Genomic DNA, 23339 nt, shown 5'->3' on the forward strand with positions numbered 1-23339 from the left:
TCGAGTTCAGAATGAATGATGAACTGGATGATTCTCTTTAGGACATGCTCTCCGTCATTTTTAGGCACTGTCAGCCTCATCACAAACATCTCTGAATGATTATATTTCACTTAAACTCATTAAGCGTTTAGTCCTCTTTTGTTCGTAACATTATTCCAGGCCATTTAGAACACACGCACTCTCTTTCTCTGCGCCTTTTGCAATAGTATTATTTTCAAGATGTCCGGTGCTTTCAGCTTTCTAAGAAGGAGAAGATTCAGTCCGTTGTCAGTGTTCACAACTGCATTGTAATGCTCTCTTCTCATTGGTTGTTACTGTTCACTGCATGGTGCTGATGGTGCAGGCATGGAGGGGTCGGTGTCTGATGTGCTGGTTTGTGACTTGGCTTTCAAGGGCCAGGTGGACGAGCTGAAGACCAGGGTCCTTGCAGACAAATCTCTTGCGACCAAAACGGACCAGGTAAAAGCTTCCTGTTTGTTCAAGGCCGGTTCCTGGGGATAAAAGTGATTTGAAGTAGTTAGTTGTATTTCTGTAGCATAAATGTCATTTTTTTAAAAAAACGTAATAGGGACGTTATGTTTGTGGCCGAACTTATGACGGGTATTTTCGTTTTTGTCAGTCACAGTCTACTGGAGAGCGGGATGTTTAGAGAGAACCACTGCATTGTTGATGTGTTCAGAAATATCACTTTGACATAAATCCCTCACTTGGCATATAACCATCTACTGTTGGGCGGAAGCCTTAATATTCCATCACTAGGGTTGCCACCTTTCCAAAAGAAAAATGCCGGCCATTGGAATACTAAATATGTTTGTAAACAACATTTTCCATTCTTCTAGCAGCATGAACACCAAGATCTACTTCGCGCTGGTGAGCATGAAAATATTTTCAAAACCAAAGATTGGGACGGGTTACAGACATGGGGCCCTTTTTTCTCAGTTTTGCAGACGGGTTACTCCTTCACAAACATTAATGATGTCCCGTCTGACATTTAACTTGTGCATTATAGCCTATGGCATTTGTAATTTGACGAGCAGGTTATTTGTTAAAATTTGACCAGGTTTTTTTGTCTGCCAAACCCCGAATAAGGCCTATAGTTTTTGGACTAGAATTTGGTGGTGACTATTTAAAAAAGACTCTAATGATAGCACTGTGCGACCTAGAAGACTCACGATGTGACCATGTTGACCTTCGTTTAGTCTCTATTTTAGCTTCTCATTTTTAAGTTCGCATAATTTTTAGTGGAGGTTTGTGTGAGAAGTTAGCCTGGCATATGATGTCCACTAGTTCTAGTGGGACCTTGCACTAGTCTAATCGACCCTTATTAATGGTGGTTGTAAAGTCAACCTTATAGAAAGCTATCCTAGTGGTAGCATGGACCAGCAGTCATCAGGCTAAGACTTCAGAGAGAGCATTAAGCAAGTTGTTTTACCAATTATAGTCCCTTGAGTACCAAATGAAAGTACACCACACAAGGTATATATCAAATATATATGTATTTATTCTAAACACAACCCCTCTACACTCTTTATGAGGTCAGAGGTAAAAGTACAATACAAGGATCTCAATTAGCATAGGATAAGTTGCACAGTATACGTTTTGCCCTAGGGGCCTCACAAACCATATACAAAAATAGTGGTATTAGAACCACGTCTGAGATAGAAAGCAGGCCTAGGGAATCGCTGGGGCTTCTGGAAACAACCAAGGGTTAGGAAGTAGGAGGCCCACGGGAGCCGCGTGCAGTGTCTAAACACAGCTGCAGGTTACCATTGACTGGATTGGACCCAACAAGCCTTGGCAAACGCAACCCACGTAGGATGTCGAGATTGGCTTCGTTGCAGACCAGCAAGGTCTTTGGCGCTTCTCCTTTGTAGAGAAGTTGGAGCAAGCCTGGAGCAACCAGGAAAGCAAGTTAGATTCAAAAGTAGGTCTTCAGGGGCTCACTAGCCAACGGACTAGGAACCAGGAAGACGTGTCGAGCTGAAATGCAAAAGCGGGGCCCACGGGACACTCGTGGAGTGTGGGCCTCTGAGCTTCGGTGCACATGGTGCTCGGGGCTGGGGCTTCAAATAACCCAATGCACAACTTCGGGAAACCTCGGGAAGTCGGTGCAGGTAGCAATATGCAGGATGTCCAGGAGTTCCTGTCCCACTTCTCTCGTGTCCGCCACGGGTCTCAGCTTTACTGTGAGCGAAGGTCGGGGTCAAAGATGCCTGGAAGTCCGTGTCCTGTGTCGCAGATTCTTCAGGAGCCTCGAAAATGCAGACCGGCAAAGATGCTGTTGGTGCCTGTTTGAACAGGGTGGTCACTACTTGACCACAAGGGAGATGTCTTCCAGTCAAATGGAATGTTGAAGGTCCAGGATTTATGTTTGAGTTTCGTCTACGGTATTAAGTCCTAGGGACTGGGATAGAATACGCATACTAAGTTTAGGGGTTGGACTACCTCAAAGGTCCCTCCTATGGGTCGACCTGGAAAGGTGGTGGTTACACCCCTTTCCCTTTGTCCAGTTTCGTGCCAGAGCTGGGGCAAAGGGCCCCAGCAACCATTTTGAACTGGGAAATGCATGGAGCATGGCAGTGTCTTGAAAGCATTCACTGAATGCAGCCCTCCCTGCCCCAATACACAAAAGCCTGTCTGGGGAGGTGCCAGCACCACCCTGGACAGGAAACCTATTGTTCAGGCCTCCACTGCCGGAGTTTCGTCCAGCAGCAGGAGAGCAGACTCTTGTCTGTGGCAGCAGAATCCATTTTGTGATGCTGAGGCTCTGTTTAACTTTAACCAGGTTTACCAGTAACTACATGCCTTCTCCCTCCTAGAAGGGTGGAATGCTACCCCCACCACGACGACGGGCGGGGGTTAGTATTCCAAAGTGTTTGACACCTTACATGACCTGTTTTGATAAAGCCAAACCAAAGTTGACATTAACCGAAAGGATTATAATGCACTTAAGAGTATATGGTATTGATATATCATAGAACAGCTATAAGGAGATGGTTCGAAAAGCTGCTGAGGGGCGCAGCTCATGCTAGGGCACCCTCTCACATAAAACCAAGCACTCTGCCTCCAGGATTGTCAAGGCCTGCCATAGGGGTGACTTATAAGTGTATATGTGTTTATATTACCTACTGGCGGTCGCCAGTAGGTAGTTATAGTTAGGATTGGCTACCATAGGAAATCCTCAACATTCTATTGGGAACAACTCTGGCGCCGGTTGAGGAATTTGTGTGTAATTTTCCAAAATTTTGGCCAGCTCCGCTCCTTCCCTGGAAGTTTCAGGGGGATTCGTGAAGTGGGTGCTGAGAAAAAAGGGGGGTCCCAAAACGTGTTTTTCCCATGTTAATTTCCATAGGTCGGTCTGACAAGTCTACAGCCCGAACCGCTGAATGGAATTACGCCAAACTTGGCAAAATTGTAGGGACTGGTACACAGATGTGCCTTTGCTATATTTGGTGGAAATTGTTCCAGTGTTTTTTTTTTTTTAAATTATCTTCAAAAACACATATATATCTATAGGCGCGCTCCGGGCGCTCACCGGTACGCATACCGGGGAGCGCACCCGGCGCACCACAGGAGTGCGCGAGCGGAAAGCTGATTGGCTGTCGGGTGTCTGTCAACCTTCTAAACAGTCTGGAGAGTCAGCCATCTTGTTTCTCGGTAGAATCGAGACACAAGAGGTGAAAAAGAAAGGGGGAAATAATTAAAAGGGGGCAGAGTAGACACCCCCTGACCCCCTAGGTTTTCTAAGGGGGGCCTAGAAGGACCCTCGAGGGCAAAAAAACCTTTTTTTTTTTTTTTATTTTCGCGGGGTAAGCACTGGGTGCGTTCCCGGGTACGCTCTCCGGTACGCGCACCCTGAGCACACCACGGGGAAAAACAGTGTAAAAAAATAATGTAGAGTGTTTAGAGGTAAGTTAGCTCTGAAAAGCGCTGTTGTGTTATGTTGGTGTTTTTTGTACCTACAAGTAGGTACCAATGCAGAGTATTATATTCAAGGAAAACTCTATTCCCCTCATCTGTAAAATGCACACCATCTCGCCTGTAGATAATACGATGCACCTCCTCACACTCTAATCTAACCTTTGATACACCCAGTGTTAAATACAAACTACCATTCCTGAAATTGACACACCAATACCAGTAACTACATACGCACTCACTGATTTCGAGGTCTACACACACATCCACTCATTCACCCATACAATCACTCATACATACAGTCACTCATACATACAGTCACTCGTCAATAGAACACTATCATATCCACTCATACAACTATACAGACACTCACACGCTGACACTCATCCACGGAGTTACTCACACACCTAGTCAGTTATGCAAAGAATCAATCACACTCCCATTTCCACTTCTACACAGTTATACACACTAAACCTTACTTATTCAAACATATACTAACACATGTTAAACTATGTTATGTTATGTTATGTTAAACAAATTTATAAGGCGCAACTAACACCATTAGGTTTCTTGGCGCCATACTTACTGTCTTTTACAATCACTGATACATGTACACATTGATCCATACAGCCACTTACGCAATCACATGCATCATTGCCTGAAAGCAGAGATGCATCACTTCTCAGTGCGCTCTCCTTGCGACATTCCTGATGCGTCATATTTAATGTATGACGCATTATTTCTGACGTATCTGTAAGCGCAAAAGTGATGCATTGCTGTAGTGTGTCACGAAAGTGACGCAACTCCAGCAATGCGTCCATTCACATGGGGCCAGCCCCATGTGAAAGGGCCTGCGTCAGTCTTACGCCTGCTGTGAGGCAGGCGCAAGATTTTGACGCAACGGTTTCCTAAAAGTGACGCAGTGAAATCTCATAGATTTCACTACGTCACTTCTATGACCCTTCTTTGCGTCAATATGCCCCCTTTGCGTTCATTACACCTGGCGCAGGTATAATGTGGTGCAGGGGTTTACAAAGTGATGCATCTACCTAGATGCGTCACTTTGTAAATATGGCTCAACAAGGTGCATTTTTTACAGCACTGGTGCGTCACAAAAAGTGACGCACCGGCGGCGTAAAAGTGAAGCATGGCCTCATAAATGAGGTCTTCAGTCTTCTACTCTTACTTTTTCTTTCACTTTCTCTGTCTCTTCACTTCCTTACTCACCTTGTCTCACACTCACTTGTCTTTATCCAGTCTGTATGTCCACTCTTTCCTAAACATCACTGCTCTTTTCCTACCCTTCCACACCCCTGTTCCTTTACTACATTTTCTTCACTTATTCTCATTTCCCACGTTCACTCTCCTTCTCCTCACTCTCCTTCCCCACACACACCTTCTTTCAGTCCCCCTACTTCACTTCCCTTCCCCTCTCGTCCCTTTCTTTGCTTTCTCACTCATTTTCCTCTCTTCTCTCACTGCACTCCACTTCAGTTACTCTTTTTCATTTTTTTAAGAATACAGCTCTTTGATGAGAATTGGAGGTAGTTCTGAAAAGAACTTTTTTTTTTTTCTTCTTTTTTCCTTTTTTTTTGAACAAAAACAGGGAATGGGAAACTGCTCAACAGGAGCAAAAAAAAATAATCAAAATTAGGGCTGGGGATGGCAGCGGTAGTTCTCTATTGCTCGAACCATGAGCATAACACTTTGTTCCCCATAACAAAGTAGCTAATCACATTGTCTGCATTTAATTGTGGCTTCATTAAAAGCAGGCTGAATATTAGGGAGCTACTGTTCTGGTCGCCCCCTCACTGATGATGCAGTTGCTCCTCCAGTTGATGTAGAAGCACTGTCCCCTGGAGCCTCTTGTGCCAGAGCCCTGACACTCTCTCGGGCATAGTTCTGAGGGTGCCTCCTCTCGACGTGCCGGATCATGGTTGAATTTCCAAAGGAATATTTTTTGGTAGGGTCAACCCGTGACAGGACAGTGTGACAAATTCGACACTCCACCTTTGGAGCATTTACTTTTTTTTTGGTCTGCAGGTATGGAAAAAAAATTCCAGATAAAATGCTCCTTAACTCTAGGCCGAGGAACCTCTTCATCTGTGATTCGAAACCTCCCGCCCTCCCAGACTACTTAAGGGTCAGGAGATTTCCCCCGCAGGTAAATTCATTTGCTCTCATTCTCCCCTGAGGCGGAAAGCCGGGGGCACCTTGCTTTACTCTTTGCGCTGGCCACACGCGCTACTGAACAATATTAGCGCTTTTTTAACTTATTGTAGATATTTTAATTAGTCCGTTTTTACTTGCCCAGCCCTCACCTTGGTTCGAGATCAGCGTCGCGCCGAGGCTGCAGACAGGCTTGACAACGCTTGCTCACACGCGCTGACACATCACCCCACCCACCTCAGCAGACATCTTGAGTGAGGGAAGGGTGGCGGTGCAGTGATTCGAAACCTCACGCCCTCCCAGACTACTTAAGGGTCAGGAGATTTCCCCCGCAGGTAAATTCATTTGCTCTCATTCTCCCCTGAGGCGGAAAGCCGGGGGCACCTTGCTTTACTCTTTGCGCTGGCCACACGCGCTACTGAACAATATTAGCGCTTTTTTAACTTATTGTAGATATTTTAATTAGTCCGTTTTTACTTGCCCAGCCCTCACCTTGGTTCGAGATCAGCGTCGCGCCGAGGCTGCAGACAGGCTTGACAGCGCTTGCTCACACGCGCTGACACATCACCCCACCCACCTCAGCAGACATCTTGAGTGAGGGAAGGGTGGCGGTGCAGTGATTCGAAACCTCACGCCCTCCCTCTGCCCCATGCATAAAAGCAGCACATCTTCCCGACCGCGCAGCGGGCGGGCGCAGCGGGCGCGCCGGCGGCGCGCCGGAGGCGCGCCAGAGGCAAGCCCGTCTGCGCCCGTCCGCGCCGGGACCGGGCCAAGGGCCACAACCCCTGCCCAAAATTTGTCTGGTACCATTAAGACATTTTCCAGCCAAAGCCTACTCGCGCTTCGACCACCCATCATGGCCAATTGCTTAGACATTAATCCTTTGGAGATCCACAAGGATTCCGCCACCTCCTGTCCCTGCTGTTTTGACACCATTCCTCTCATATCCTCCAACAGCAAAGGCACTACAACAAAACAGGAGTTGGGAGCTGCAATCTCAATAGCCCTCATAAATGCGCGCTCACTCGGCAAGCATAGGCAGGAAATCCATGATCTAATCATTGATTTTAAATTGGATATACTGTTTATTACCGAAACCTGGACGGATGACACCTCACAGCCAGACCTAGTCATAGCAGTTCCAGAGGGATATAAAGCCTACTGTCAGGACAGGCCCAAACAAAGAGGGGGTGGGCTGGCCATTATCGCCAGAGACTTGTATCCTGTCAGAACAACCTCCATTCCATCAACCTCCTGTGAGGCTATGCTATTTGCCATTAACGTTTCCCCTCTGTTTAATTTTAAGGGAATACTAATATATCGCCCTCCAGGATCCAAGACGGCTTTCCTATCCAGTATTAACACCATGATGGAATCCGTAGTAACGGAAAGCAACTTTACGGTCCTAGGTGACCTAAATTTTCATTTAGATCAAGGTCACCTTACCGATTCCGCTGCCCTCATCTCTGATTTAGATACCCTAGGGCTAAGACAATTTGTAACGTCCTCCACTCATCAAGCGGGCCATATCTTGGACCCTATCTTTTCTAATTTAGAAGGCCTACAAATTACCAACATCCTCCCTATGACGTGGACTGACCATTCTGCAATTTTTGCAAACCTACCCATTAATAATCTGGGCAGTATCAATCCATGTCCCACGCCCAAACAGTCTTTTAAAGACTGGAAAAACATAAATCATGACGAACTGCAACTCATACTGGAACAAACCCGTCCCGCGTTTGCCTCGGATCCTAACTTAGCTCTCCAGCAACTCTACGACTGGCTGAGCCAGGCTACGAATCAATCTGCCCCCTCTAAAGAACACTCCAAAAATAGTTCTAAACCTACTGCACCCTGGTATAATGAACAACTAAGGGCACAAAAACAGATTAATCGTAGCAAGGAACGAATTTGGAGAAAAGACTACGACACAGCCAGCAGACTAGTCTATAAGGAAGCCCTGGCACTTTACAAAGTCATGATAGCAAAAGCCAAAAAACAATATTACAGTGACCAAATTGAGAGAGCCAAGAACTCTAGTAAACAACTTTTCCAAATCACCAAAGTACTATCAGGGAATTCCCCCGACCTTACCCCCCCTTCGTCGCAACTTATGTGTGACTCTCTTGCTTCCTTTTTCTTCACTAAAGTAGATGACATTTACCAGGCTTTCTCCACCAAATCACCTCAAATTGTAACTACACCTACTATTTCCTCTGCTAATACGTTCCTCACTTTTCAACCAGTCACCCCTGACCAAATAAAAAATATATTATCCACTATCAAATCAGGATCATCTTTGGACCCCTGCCCTCTTTCCGTACTTCGACCGGTCATGGACTCTATCATACCGGCAATTACGCAGGTCTGCAACTTGATTCTTTTGTCAGGCAATTACCCGGATCCCCTCAAAAACACCTTACTAAAACCCTTGTTAAAAAAACCCTCCCTAGATAAAAGCGAGCTAAAAAACTATCGTCCCATTGCTAGCCTCCCTTTCATGGCAAAGGTGACTGAAAAAATTATGAATATCCAGATTTCTGAATTTATCGAAAAACACCAGCTCCTTGACAGCACGCAGTTTGGGTTCAGGAAACATCATGGCACAGAAACAGCCCTGATCAAAGCCGCCGACGACATCAGGGTAATCAGGGACCAGGGTGGCACTGCCATACTGGTTCTGCTAGATTTATCGGCGGCCTTCGACACGGTCGACCACAACATCTTGGTCGACCGTGTCCAGGGATGTGGCATCGGCCACACTGCCAAAGACCTAATTGCGTCCTTCCTTGACAAAAGAACGCAGGCTGTCATTCTAGGTCCCTTTCAATCGGCCCAACTCTCCGCTCCCTGTGGAGTTCCCCAAGGCTCATCCCTGAGTCCGACACTTTTTAACATCTATGTGTCGGACCTTGCCAATACCATCAAGGCACATGGGATGAGCCTAACTTCCTATGCCGACGACACCCAACTAGTGTTGGCAATTAAAGGGAACGGAGAACAAATAGCCGATAAATTTAAGAAGGGGCTCCTAGACATAGGAGAATGGATGGCTACCAACTGCCTAAAGTTAAATTCAGAAAAGACCGAGGTACTCATCTTTGGACCCCTGTCACCAGCCTGGCCAACCAGTTGGTGGCCTGAAACCTTTGGTACCCCTCCCACACCTACTACCAAGGTTAGGAACCTCGGAGTCATCTTCGATGACGGTCTTATTTTCCTGGACCATGCCAATAAAACAGTGTCCACGGCACACCTGAAATTAAAAATGATCAGGAAGATACATCCTTTTCTCCCTGATTCTGCCATTAAGACACTAGTCACTGCCCTTGTCCTCTCATCCTTGGACTATTGCAATGGGCTATTTCTTAATGCTCAAACTAGAGTAATCACAAAACTACAAACAATACAAAACGCAGCGGCACGCCTGCTCTCAGGCAAAACAAAGTTCGAATCCATTTCCAAAAATATAACAGACTTTCACTGGCTCACTGTAAAAAAAAGAATTCACTTTAAATCCCTCTGCATTGTGTTTAAGGCTATCAACAATCAAGGACCACACTTTCTCAAGGAACAATTGCAACTCCACAAACCCACCAGAGCTTTACGATCAGCCACTCTTCATCAACTGGTTGTACCCCGCACCAAAACCGTTACCTGGGGAGACCGTCGGTTTCTGGTGGCGGCCCCCAGACTCTGGAACACCTTGCCTCACAACATCAGGCAAAGCACTACCCTCCTTCAGTTCCGTAAACTCCTGAAGACCTGGCTGTTTATTCAATAACTATATCACCTTGCCAGTTTGCTTCCTCATCTGGCCCAAAGCATCATGCTCCGAATGTAAACAAATGATTTATTAGCGCCAAGACGCCCAAGGGTATATGCTGCGCTTTATAAATATTAAAAATAAATAAAGAAAGAAATCTATAAATCCACCTGAGTCATCACTGCTTCTGGATGCTCTGGCAGCCATGATAATCCAACAAAGATTAAGCAGCAAAAAGACAGGCCTTGCAGTCACAAAAGTGAAAGAAGAAGTGAAGGAAATGGGTGGGGATTTCATTCTTTGTAAAAAAAAGTGCTAGCAACGAATGAAAAGTGTTATTTTAAGGTCATATGACTTGACACGCTTACGCTGCGCACACCGAAGCGCTTCCGGGGGCGCTTACGCGGCACAAACGTAGGCGCTTCCGGGGGCGCTTACGCGGTACGAATGTAGGTGCTTCCGGGGGCGCTTACACGCGGTGCGCCTGAGTGACGTTTTGCTAGCTTTACGGAAATGCAAAATAATTTTCATTTCGTAAATCACAAATACTGCTTTTTTTAAGTATGGTACTGAATGTCTTGCATTATTATTTAGTTTTCGAACATATTTTTTTTTTTACAAACGCAGAATTGGCGCTCTCAGAAGAGCTTACCGGTGCGCGCACCCGGAGCGCCCCAGGAAAATGATAAAAAAAAAATATATACATTGAGCAAATAATTATTTCTTTTTTTTTTAATTAATAGTTATAAAAAACAGGTAAAAAAAAACGTAGGTTACAAAGTCGATATACAAAGTAATTAGCTTTTAAAAAAACTATGAAATTCACTGAAAAAACCATAGGTTTCACAAACATTATAGTTAGGAATTAGCTTTTAAAAAACCTTTCAAATGCACTGAAAAAACCATAGGTTTCACACCAGGTATAGTTAGCAGAACATTTTACTCATACAAAACCATTGAAATTCCCACGTTATAGTTAGTTGGACTCACTATAACTCGCGCGCCCGCAATCCACTGCTGATGATGTCACATATTACATCATTCATGACATGGTCAGTGACATCACTGATGACATCTCAAATGACATCACTGATGACTTCACTGATGACATCATTCATGTTACAATACGATGCACCTCCTCACACTATAATCTAACCTTTGATACATCCAATGTTAAATACAGACTACCATTCCAAAAACCATTGACACACCAATACCAGTTACTACATACGCACTCACTGATTCCTAAGTCTACATACATTCACTCATTCACAGATACAATCATTCAGACATACAGTCAGTCATCAATACAACCCTATTATATGGACTCATACACCTATACAGACACTCACACACTGTCACTCATTCATGGAGTTATTCACACACCTAGTCAGTCATGCAACGAATCAATCACACTCCCATTTTCTCATCTATACAGTTCCACACACAAAACCTTACTTATTCAAACATAGATACCACATACTTGCTCTCTTTTACAATCACTGATAGAACTACACATTAATCCATACAGTCACTTACGCAATCACAGGCTTTCATGTATAGTCATTTATATATGCCAACTCTCACATGCACGGTTTTTTATATATGTACTTACTTGGACATGTAGCACTGAGAAATCCATTCACTCACCAACACACCCATGCACACAGTCAACCGCCCATACAGCTCTTTCCACATGCACTCTTGAACCCTTATACCAAGTGAATCAACTGCTCACACATCTATGCACAGAGTCGCACACCTCCCAGGGACCCACACACACACTCAGCCTCACATACAAATACTTGCGCAACCAATCAATAACCCATATAGCCACTCGTATAGCTATTAATCCACACATGCAGCAGCTTACACAACAACAGACATAATGATGCACACATTCAGACAGTTTAGTCACTAACCCATGCATTCAGTAAGACACATTTAATCTCCCACTCATACAGTCAGTCACGCAGCTACTAAATCCATTATCCAGACACTCATACATACACTCATTCTTCAATATGTTAAACACATTTTAACTTTACAGGAACACACAGACCCTGTATGATGTCATCAGTGATTTCATCAGTGACGTCATCAGTGATGTCACTGACCATGTCATGAATGATGTAATATGTGACATCATCAGCAGTGGATTGCGGGCGCGCAAGTTATTAGTATGAGTAAAAAAGTTAGTTTTGTATGAGTAAAATGTTCTGCTAACTATAACTGGTGTGAAACCTATTGTTTTTTCAGTGAATAGGTATATAGATATAGGTATACTATATCTAAGTAAGGGGTGATTACACCACCTTGCCCAGGCTGTGTGAACAGACCTGTGGTGTCCGTGTGGAAGGCAAACCAGGGGTGGCACAATACCTGTTGCAGCCCCGGGTAGGCCTAGGGTGCACCTATGCCCTGGGTACCTAGCGTACACTATACAGGGCCTCACAAGGGTGACCCAGTAACCAATGTGGTATGTACCTAAAGTCCATGGTATCAATTTAGAGAGTGAACAGCTAAGCTGTGGGTCTGATTAGCAGGGCCACAGCCAGACTAAAGTCGAACAAGCATTTACAATGCAATGGTTTCACCTTTGAAAAAGTTGAGCTATTGGCATTGTAAATGAAAATATTTGTATTTATGTGTTAGTTTCGAAAACAGATAAATAAATGGCATTGTCATTTACATTGCCATTAGCTTAATCTCTCGCAAATGTGAAACCTATTGTACCCTACGGACGAGCTCAGCAGACAGCAATTACTACCACACACACACACCCAAAGCCAGCCACACACACACACACACAAAGCCAGCCACACACACACCCCCAGAGCCAGCCACACACACACACACCCCCAGAGCCAGCCACACACACACACACCCCCAGAGCCAGCCACACACACACACACCCAGAGCCAGCCACACACGCACACACACCCAGAGCCAGCCACACACACACACACCCAGAGCCACACACACACACCCAGAGCCACACACACACACACACACACCCAGAGCCACACACACACACACACACCCAGAGCCACACACACACACACACACACCCAGAGCCACACATACACACACACCCAGAGCCACACACACACACACACACACACACACACACCCAGAGCCAAACCTAAAAATTAAATCAAATCATGGTGAGCAACACAGGATGGAGCAGAATGTGGGCCATGGCAATTAACAGTGCCCAAGATGAATTCCGGCATTTCACCCATCGCGTTTTTGTTTTCCTTTGTACCAAACTCTTACACATACACACCAGACTGACTGCATAAATAAACAGTGATGAAAATGCAGTGGTTAAACAAGGTTGCCGCAGTAATCCGTGTGAATTATAGCACAGGGTTGACAAATAGGCTAAAGTTTATAAAACCGGCATCAGTGAAATAGGAGCGCCTGTTTATAGCGCTGCGTGATAGCAGGCCTGTCACAGCAGGAGCTAACAAGTTAATTATTCAACGTTTGTCAGCGCCCACCTATGCTGGAGTGGGCGAGGACAGCTGCGGGCAGACCAACAGCAGGGTTTTGTTTGTAAACGGCGGGGTCTGGTCTGCGGGATTATTCTGCAAGAAGAGGCGGGCGTGGAACTGGAATCCAGCGCCTACGGGTCGGGACGCCGGCTTCCAAGTGGGCAGATGGGCGGCAATGTAAATGACAATACCATTTATATATGATTTAAAAAAACAAAAAAAAAGTCATGAGCAATGCCAATAGCGCTACCTTTAATAATGCAGAGACCATTGCATTGTAAATGCTTGTTTAGTTCTGGCATTAACTAACAGTTTTTGGTTGTTCATTCTTCATCTATTGATCTCAGCAGTGGCAATCCCCTATTGCCTCTGCCCATCACAGGACACGGGGCGAGCCCACTTCAACCATTGGTTTAGCAGACTGAGGGACTGCATTCTGTTCTTGTACAATATGCAGAGCAGAACTGGGGGCCCCCTGAAAGGCTTGGGCCCTGGGCCAAAGCCCACATTGCCCATGCCTTATAAGGTCTCTGAAAGGTAGGAAAGTAGGAGGAAGAGAATGACGGAAAGGTAAAGGGAGAGAGATAAAGAGGCAAAGAGGGTCTGGTGGTGGATGAAAGAGACATTAGGTCCTTCCACAGCGCCAGTCGTGAGTTTCTATTGAAAACGTTGGACCCCAGGTCTTATTCTTTTACAAATTAAGCAGGAGGGTTATTCTTGAGTTTCCAGCAGTGAGAGAACTTAAATAAAGATTTTTGTGAACCTGGTCCTTTGGGAGTGGGACATCACTCACAGCAACTACTACAGGCACAGATGTACATCAGGGGAACAGTGGGGATACCGTACCCTCAATATGAATGTCAATTGGGTTTGTGATCGTTTGACTTATCATGTTTTATTCCGAACTTTGCTCGAGAGAAAGTGTTATATTCGAGAGAGTGTGCTTTATATGAGAGAGAGAGAGAGACTGTGCCTGTGTGAAACCATGGAGCAATGGATGCGTTTAGAGATATTCGGACGAGCATCACGTCGGCTGCACATTACTGAAAGGATGCCCCTAAATTGAAACGGTACATCGCCCACTCTTAGTTAAAACTACCACACCGTTGAGCCTCACACAGGTCCAAACATGTCGGTGATTGTTGAACGTTTTTGAGAAAAGTTTGGACTTTATTGAACTCAAGCTGTGAGCAGTAATGCTGTTAAAAAACTTGATTGAAAGCATTCCAATAACACGTTTGTTGCTCAGTGATTGTTTTGTGCAAATGTCTTGTCTCAGCACATTATATACGGAACGTTCCACACCAATTCTTTTACTAACCTTACAGTCGTGGGGTCCATCCCAGCCGCTCTGAGCTTCATCAAACCCACCTATGCCAAAGATCACACTGGTGAGTCCAACGTAGTAAGGAGTAGGTCAGTGGTTGTTGAGCGGTCGGTTTTTGTTTAGCAAAGGACAAAGAGGTGCAGCTATAGTTATAGTATCGATATGTCTTTATTCTGATTTCTAGTTAAAATCAGGGGGGTAGATTTACAAGCCCCTTGCGCCACTTTTCCTATGTTAAAAGTGACGCTAAAGTGGCGCAAGGGGCTTGTAAATCTGCCACAGGATCTTTTCTCAGTGAGTGCTGCGACTGAAGTAAAACCTCTAAATATCGGGACATTTTGGTGCGTGAGTGGACGTTCCTTTCTCCCAGGTTTGGTGGGCTCGCCTTTCGAAGGCAGATTTCGTGAGCTGCCCGTGACTCTCGCTGGGCTCAGCACTTCCCCGAACACACCGGAGCACTTTGCTGCCGGCAGCTACCACCACACCTTCCCCGGGCAGGCTAGGACTGGTGCAGGGATAAATATTATGTCGGCCTAGAAACAGCTGCAGGCGGGTCACTGTCGGGACGGAGCAGTGTTTTGTGCGCATAGAAGTTTATTGAAAGCTATAAAGTTCACGCATAGTTACCGAGCAGTGGTGGGGTATAAATGAATGGATCCCCACCTTTTAATGACACTCGACATGTTTACAGTTACATTTCGTGGGTAATTACAAATCTCAGACACAGGAAAAGTAAGTGATTTACGCATAATCACACGTTGTTGAATATTGGTGTTGGGATTACAACCCAAGCAAAAAAAAACAAGTACTGACAAGGCCAATAGATCTGATTTGTGTTTGAGTCTTGACTGAAATATTAACAAGGAAAGGCACGGACAGCGGGAGGGAGGGCATGAAAGGCACGGACAGCGGGAGGGGGGCGGCAAAGGCACGGACAGCGGGATGGGGCGGCAAAGGCACGGACAGCGGGATGGGGGCGGGAAAGGCACGGACAGCGGGAGGGGGGGCGGGAAAAGCACGGACAGCGGGAGGGGGGTGCGGGAATGGGCACACGGACAGCGGGAGGGGGGCGGCAGGAACGGCCACAATCAAAAGCACTCACCTGGACCTGGACTTCCGGCGGCGGTCGGCCACGGAATGACCAAAAGAAACATTGATGACCAAAAAATAAACCCCGCCCACCGCCGCACTGACTTGATAAAAGGGGCTGGATGAGAAAAAATCTCAGGAACGCCCACGAGTCGCCTCGCAGAATGACGGACACCTCTCTCTTTCCAATGGCTAGCCTCCATTTATGGAGCTAGCCAATGGAACAGAGAGGCGGGACTTTTGTCCATACTGGTAAATAAAAGTTTTCGCCATGCGCGAACGCTGCTGCGCAGTGGATCGCGAGGCGAAACCTAAAACCAGAGAATCACTGCAAAAATTGGGGGTAACCATAGGAAGCACACCTTACACTCCTACAGTTTGCACATGCTTTTCCCTCTTTGTATGCATTTTTTACAGGTAGACATTGTCGCTATGTAGTCTCCACAGTTAGTTTCAGTATCGTACAATTTAGAATATGGGAAATTGCTTTAGGGGACGACTTCTCTGCGGCAGTCTAATTAAAACGTCTATCTGTACCTCACATAGTGGTATAAGCTTGCTGTTTTGTAATAAACACAGCGTCCATGATCAAGTCGGTTGTAGGTTCTCTTCATGCCAGGCTCATCATGAAAAGCTGTTGTGACCTGTAAATGAGATGCAGTTCAGCTGCCCCCAACCTTCGTCCTAAAAAGGAAGATATCAGTTTAGAAGACTGGTGCCGGCTAGTACACCTCAGAGAGAGTTCATTTTTTAAACGCACTGAGGCTGGTTTCCTGACAGCACCATGGTATGGAGTTAGGGAGTACCCATCCACCAGTCCTTTTGGAATGACCTATTTGCTCTTTTTAGCATAGAGATATTAGAAATGGATAGGAGGAGTAATGGGAGTAAAATTATGAACAATGAGCATGGTTGAATTATTTGTGTTTTTCACTATACTCACAATCCTTATTACAATGATGTGTCTCAACTTTTTCATAATCGCAGTTCGTTATATTGACTAAGATTGGAGCTTTTCTATACATGTTTGACAATGCAATATTGGATCTTTACTTTGTGACACATGGAACATGCAGGATTTACAAACAAAAGGGTTAGATGTGCTTCAATGATTTCCTTGGAAATTGGAGACTGCTAGACACATGGCGCACCCTGAACCCGCAAACCAAGGACTACTCTTATTTTTTGGCGGTCCACGAGGTGCACGCGCGACTAGATGCCTTGTGCTCGGCAGATGCTCACCAACAAGTCACGTCAACAGAATATTTAGCACACACCATTTTGGACCATAATCCGCTGATTATGTCCTTGAGATGGTCGCACCCGACCAGACACATTGGAAGATCAGAGGAGATCAGGGGTATAGTGAACTATTTCAGACTTAACACTGGGAGGGCGGCATCCCTCACCACAGAATGGGACGCTTTTAAGGTGGTCCTGAGAGGACCGTGCATTACACGTGCCACAGGAGTTAGAAAGGTCCTCATGAGAGATGTAGAGGGGGCAGAAACAGCTCTCCGGGGAAGTAGAACGCAGGAGGCTGGGACATCCAGAGCTCCATCGGGCACTCCTGGATGCTAAAGAGGAGACAGCGAGGCAAACGTAAAGGCTCAGGAGCTTCGACAACAAACAATATCTGGAGCGCACCCATGCTGAAAGGGACAAGTCCGGTTCGCTTCTGGCATGGCTGACAAGTCCAGGACGACAGGGCTCTCACCTAGTAGAAATAGAGGACGAATGGGGGATCAGACACTTTGCTCAGGGTAAGATCAACAATGTTTCTGCACGCTATTACACTGCGCTTTATGCAAAAACGTATACCTGCGAACTGTCGAATATGGGGGACTACCTGACAGATCTACCACGGGGGTAATATCACCCAACGGGAGATTAGAGTGGCTATTAAGGGAATGGCATGTAATAAAACGCTGGGCAGCGACGGAATACAATTTTTGCAACATATGTGGAGGAGTTGACTGTGAGAAGTTGGCCTGATATGCAGTGCTCACTATTCTAGTGATCACTATGTATCAGTCCAAACGACCCTTATTGATGATTGGTTGTAAGTCAACCTTATAGACCAGCTATCCTAGTAGCATGGACAAGAGCAGTCATTAGGCTAAACTCTAGAGGGTGTGTTAAGCCAGCTGTTATACCATCACATATACCCCTTGAACACCAAGTGAAAGGACACCACACAAGTTATTATGAAAATAAAAGGATATTTATTTATAACACAACAGCCCTGGACTCTTTATGAGGACAGGGCGCTAAGCACAATACAAAACTCTTAAAGAAATACTGAAAGTCGCACAAGTTATGCAAATGCCCGAGGGGCACGGAAAACCATATACTACAAAAGTGGAATGCGAAATTACTAGAAGGTAAGGACTACTCTCAGATACTTTGGAATCGCTAGGCCTACAATGCTGAACCCTTGGATTAGAAGCAGGAGGTCTAGGAACGCCGTGTGCAGAGTGGGAACTCTCACGCGAAATGCGGGACAAAGTCTATGGATACTAGTAAATGCAAAAGTTAGTGTTCTCGGGCGAACCCGACTAGGTAGGTCAAAAACGAAAGTGGATCTAGACACTTAGAGAGTTGTTCTACGCTGAAGCACCGTGGTACTCGGTTTACCTAGCCCAGGGGCTGCGGCTGCATAGGGTTCAAGTGTCGTCGGGAATCCTCGTTGACGAACCAGGAGCCAGAAGTGGAAGTTGCTGGCAGGCGACCAGTGAAGATGTTCCGGGCTGATCCAAGGACTGGATCAGTGAAGAAGAGTACCTGTAAGCAGAGGGGACCAAGTTCTGAATCACTAGCCAGTGATTAGGTGGGCACCAGGATGGCACCGGACGAGGTCACTCAGCCAGGTGAAGAGGTGACACTGGATTCTGCTGCTGCTCGGACCAGGGCGCTGATGTCGACCAGGCTGGAGGTCTGCGAGCTGTCCCACGTCGGAGATCTGCTGCTGGCGATGCTGGATCCGGTGAAGGAGGCAACAAGCCTTGGCTACGGCAAGTCCACGTGGCGACACAAAATGGCGTCTTGGGTGTACCAGGAGGGTCCGAGGAAGGTCCCCTTCAGGAGGAGACTAGTGCCAGTCTAGAGGACCTAGACCAGCGATGAAGCAAACGTAGGACGTCAAGAGGGTCACTAGCCAACTGGCAAGTGACCGGACAACTTGGCAAGCGACACAGAAGCAAAAGGGCCCCACGCAGATCTGGTGGATGCTGGGGGGGCTGGTCTTCAGTGCTCGTGCTGCTTGGGGTTGGGGCTTCTCTTACCCCAATGCACCCACTCGAGGGTCCCTCGGTGGTCGTGCTGGGTCAGTGTCGTGCTGGCTCTGATGGTCGCCGGGTCCACTGGTCTCGTCGCACCCACGGTTCTCAGCTGTGCTGTAGGGGCAGGTAGAGGTCAGAGAGGGCAGGGAGTCCGGGTCTCGTCGTGCTGGTCGGTCTGGTTCCGGAGGAAGGACGTTTCAGCAAACCGCAAGATACTTAGTTGGTGCCTGCTGCTGCAGGGTGACTACTCCTTAGTCACAAGGGAGAAATCTTGAGAAGAATTCTTGAGTTCCTTTCGTAGAAAGTAGTTTCAGGATTCAAAGATGATCTAATTTGGAAGGGTCCCCGCTCCTACCTTTATTCTAAAGAAAGGGGCTGGTACGCGACTAGGTCCTGCCAATGGGTGGGACCAGGAAGGGGGGTGGTTACACCCCTCTTCCCCTGTCCGGACTTTCCCCAGCTCAGGGGCTGGTGTGCCTCTGGAACTGGTTCAAGCCGGCAGATGCATAGTGAGCACCGGGGTGCCACTTGCAGTCACCTTTTCTATTCAGCCCTGCCTACCTAGGATACACAAAACCCTGTCTGGGATGGTGCTAGCACCGCCCCTGACAGGAAACCCTTTGTCCAAGCTCCCCTCGGTGGAAGGACTCCCAGCTGCAGGTGGTCAGACTTGTGTCTTTGGTGGCAGCATCCATTTTGTGATGCTGAGGCTCGAGTTAACTTTAACCGGGGTTCACAGTTACATACATGTCGTGTCCCTCTAGAAGGGTGGAATGCTAACCCCGTCGCCAGAATTGGCGAGGGGTTAGTATTCCAATTCGTATGACACCTTACGCGACATGTTTTGATAAAGCGATACCAGAGTTGGCAAATAACCGCGAGGATTATAATGCACTTAAGAGTATATGGTACGCGTTATCATGGAACAGCTATTAGGACTTGGTTCCGCAAGCTGCAAACGGGCTCATCTCACTTGATTCCAAGCACTCTGCCTTCAGGATTGTTAAGGCCTGCCATAGGAGTGACTGATAGGAATACATGTGTCCATTTTAGGGTTAGATATAGGTATACTATATCTAAAGCAAAGGGTGATTACACCACCTTGCCCCAGCTGCCGTGCAGCCAGTTGGGTCAGATTTAGATGGCCAGCCAGGGGTGGCATAATACATGCTGCAGCCCCTGGTAGGCCCTGGGTACACCTATGCCCCGAGTTGCAGGGTCTGATAAGGTGGCCCAGTACCAATTAGATATGTACCTAAGGTACATGGAATCCATTTTACAGAGAGAGCAGTAGGCCTGGGGCCCTGAATAGCAGGGTCCCAGGTCAACTAAGTCGAAAAACCAGCAAAACACCAGGCAAAAAGTTGGGGGTAACCATAGTCAGGTATCCACCTTCCTACATTGACCCCCCCCCCTCCTCCCTTCCCCCCCGACCACAATGTATGCGAGCTGGGGTGGTTGCCGGATAGCACTAGGGAGGCCCTTATTATCCCCATCCCCATCCCCAGAGAAGGAACCCCATGACTATACGACCTACAGACCATTCTCCATGCTGAACATGGACTATAAAATCTTGCGTAAGAACTGCGTCCAAGCCGCTCCTGGACGCACCCATGGACCGTTCTCCTGCTTCTCCTGCAAATTTAGCGGCACCGACAACATCTCCGCTACGACCACACCACAGATTCCCGACCCCAACCACCTACAATGCATCCTTCTCAACACCCGCTCGGTCCACAGACACGCCATTGACCTATGGAATCTACTAGACACCGTCTCTCCAGACGTCGCCTTCCTAACGGAAACATGGATGAACGCTTCCTCCGCCCCTGACATCGCCATCGCTATCCCTGATGACTATAAGATCACACGCAAGGACCGCACCGACCATACAGGAGGTGGAATCGCTATCGTCCATAAGAAAACAATCCGCATCTCAACCAGCTCTGATGCCAACCTCGCCAACTCCGAACACCTTCACTTCCAGATCCACATCGACCCCAAGACCACACTCAGAGGCACCCTCCTCTACAGACCACCAGGACCACGCGCAAAATTCAGTGAAGACATCACGGACTTCATCACCCCACACGCACTCCCCTCCAAAGACTACATCCTTCTGGGAGACCTCAACTTCCACCTTGAAAAGATCAACGACCGCAACACCGCCACCCTCTTGGACAACCTCGCCAACCTCGGACTTAAACAACTGGTCACTTCCCCCACCCACATCGCAGGTCACACTCTCGACCCCATCTTCACCTCCAGCAACCATGTCTCCTTCAGCCACACTACGGATCTCCTCTGGTCTGACCACAGCTGCGTTCACTTCACCTACAACAAGCCGAAACCCATCATCCACCTCCAACCAACTCTACAAAGAAACTGGAACAAAATCACCACAGAACAGATCTCCACATCGCTCCTTCAAACCTTCCCAGCCCTCTCTTCTAACGCCAACGAAGCCGCCTCCAACCTCACCCTTTGGTTATCCAACACCGCCGACAACTTAGCACCACTGAAAAAACGTCAACACAAACTTGGCATCAAGAAGGCCTCCTGGTTCAACGACGACCTCAAGAATTCCAAGAAACTGTGCCGCTCCCTTGAAAAGGCCTGGAAAAAAGACCCATCCACCAGCAACAAGGACGCCTTCAAAAGCGCCATCCGTACTCACCACCAACTGATCCGTAGAGCCAAGAAAACAGCATTCAAAGATCGACTTGACAACAACGCCCACAACAGCAAGGAACTTTTCAACATCGTCAAGGAATTTTCCAACCCCTCGGCCAACTCCAACGACATCACCCCCTCTCAAACCCTCTGCGATTCCCTAGCCTCTTTTTTCCACAACAAGATTGCTGACATCCACAACAGCTTTGACAACCAACCCGGAAGCCAACCCACCCTACCATCAGCTGACCATCTTCCCCCCGTTAACACCCTTAACGCCTGGAACCCAATCTCCACTGAGGACACCATCCGCCTGATGAATTCCATCCACTCTGGATCCCCCACAGACCCATGCCCTCACCACATCTTCAACAAAGCAGACTCCGTCATAGCTCCGCACCTCCGAGACGTCATCAACTGCTCCTTCAACTCCGCTACCTTCCCAGAAGACTGGAAACACGCTGAACTCACCGCCCTTCTGAAAAAACCAACAGCAGACCCCACCGAACTCAAAAACTACCGCCCCATCTCGCTTCTTCCATTCCCGGCCAAAGTCATCGAGAAAGCTGTCAACAACCAGCTCGCCGCCTTCCTCGAAGCCAACAAATCACTCGACCCCTCACAATCTGGCTTCCGAGCCAAACACAGCACTGAGACCGCCCTCATCGCAGCAACAGACGACATTCGAACTCTACTGGACAATGGAGACACAGTCGCCCTCATCCTCCTCGATCTCTCTGCAGCCTTCGACACAGTCTGCCACAGCACCCTTTTACAACGCCTCAGAAACATCGGAATCCAAGGAAAGGCACTGGAATGGATCACCTCGTTCCTCACCAGAAGAACCCAGAGAGTCCGCCTCCCACCATTCAAGTCCGAGGCCTCTGAAATCATCTGCGGCGTACCACAAGGATCCTCACTCAGTCCCACCCTCTTCAACGTATACATGTGCCCCCTCGCGGCCATCGCCCGCCAACACAACCTCAACATCATCTCCTACGCGGATGACACTCAACTGATCCTATCTCTCACCAAGGACCCCAGCACCGCCAAAACTAACCTACACGAGGGAATGAAAGAAGTCGCCGAATGGATGAAACAAAGCCGTCTGAAACTGAACTCAGACACAACAGAAGTCCTCATCTTAGGTAAATCCCCCTCTGCATGGGACGACTCTTGGTGGCCGGAAGCCCTCGGAAAAGCACCCATCCCGACAGACCACGCACGGAACCTAGGCGTCATCCTGGATTCTTCACTCTCAATGAACAGACAAGTCAGCGCCGTATCCTCTTCCTGCTTTAACATTCTTCGCATGCTCAGAAAAACATTTCGCTGGATCCCCTCCGAAACAAGGAAAACAGTCACCCACGCTCTGGTCACGAGCCGACTGGACTACGGAAACACCCTCTACGCAGGTACTACCGCAAAACTCCAGAAGAAACTACAACGAATCCAAAACGCCTCAGCCAGGCTCATATTAGACATCCCACGCAACGAACACATCTCTGGTCACCTTAAAGACCTCCACTGGCTACCCGTCAATAAGAGGATTACTTTCCGACTGCTTACCCACGCACACAAATCACTCTACGACATCGGACCAGAGTGCCTCA

General features: G+C 47.3%; 1 protein-coding gene across 1 annotated transcript in view; it reads left to right on the forward strand.

The window, feature by feature from the left end:
• Positions 1 to 192: 192 nt before the first annotated feature.
• PSMD10 (proteasome 26S subunit, non-ATPase 10) overlaps positions 193 to 23339 on the forward strand; it is a 111854-nt gene continuing 88707 nt past the window's right edge. The window contains exon 1 of the mRNA XM_086918469.1: positions 193 to 459. Coding sequence (XP_086774595.1) covers positions 346 to 459 — 114 coding nt within the window. The 5' untranslated portion in view covers positions 193 to 345. The remainder of the gene's footprint in view (positions 460 to 23339) is intronic.

This window comes from Lissotriton vulgaris, chromosome 4_1, assembly GCF_964263255.1.
Source record: "Lissotriton vulgaris chromosome 4_1, aLisVul1.2, whole genome shotgun sequence".
NCBI classification, from domain to species: domain Eukaryota; kingdom Metazoa; phylum Chordata; class Amphibia; order Caudata; family Salamandridae; genus Lissotriton; species Lissotriton vulgaris.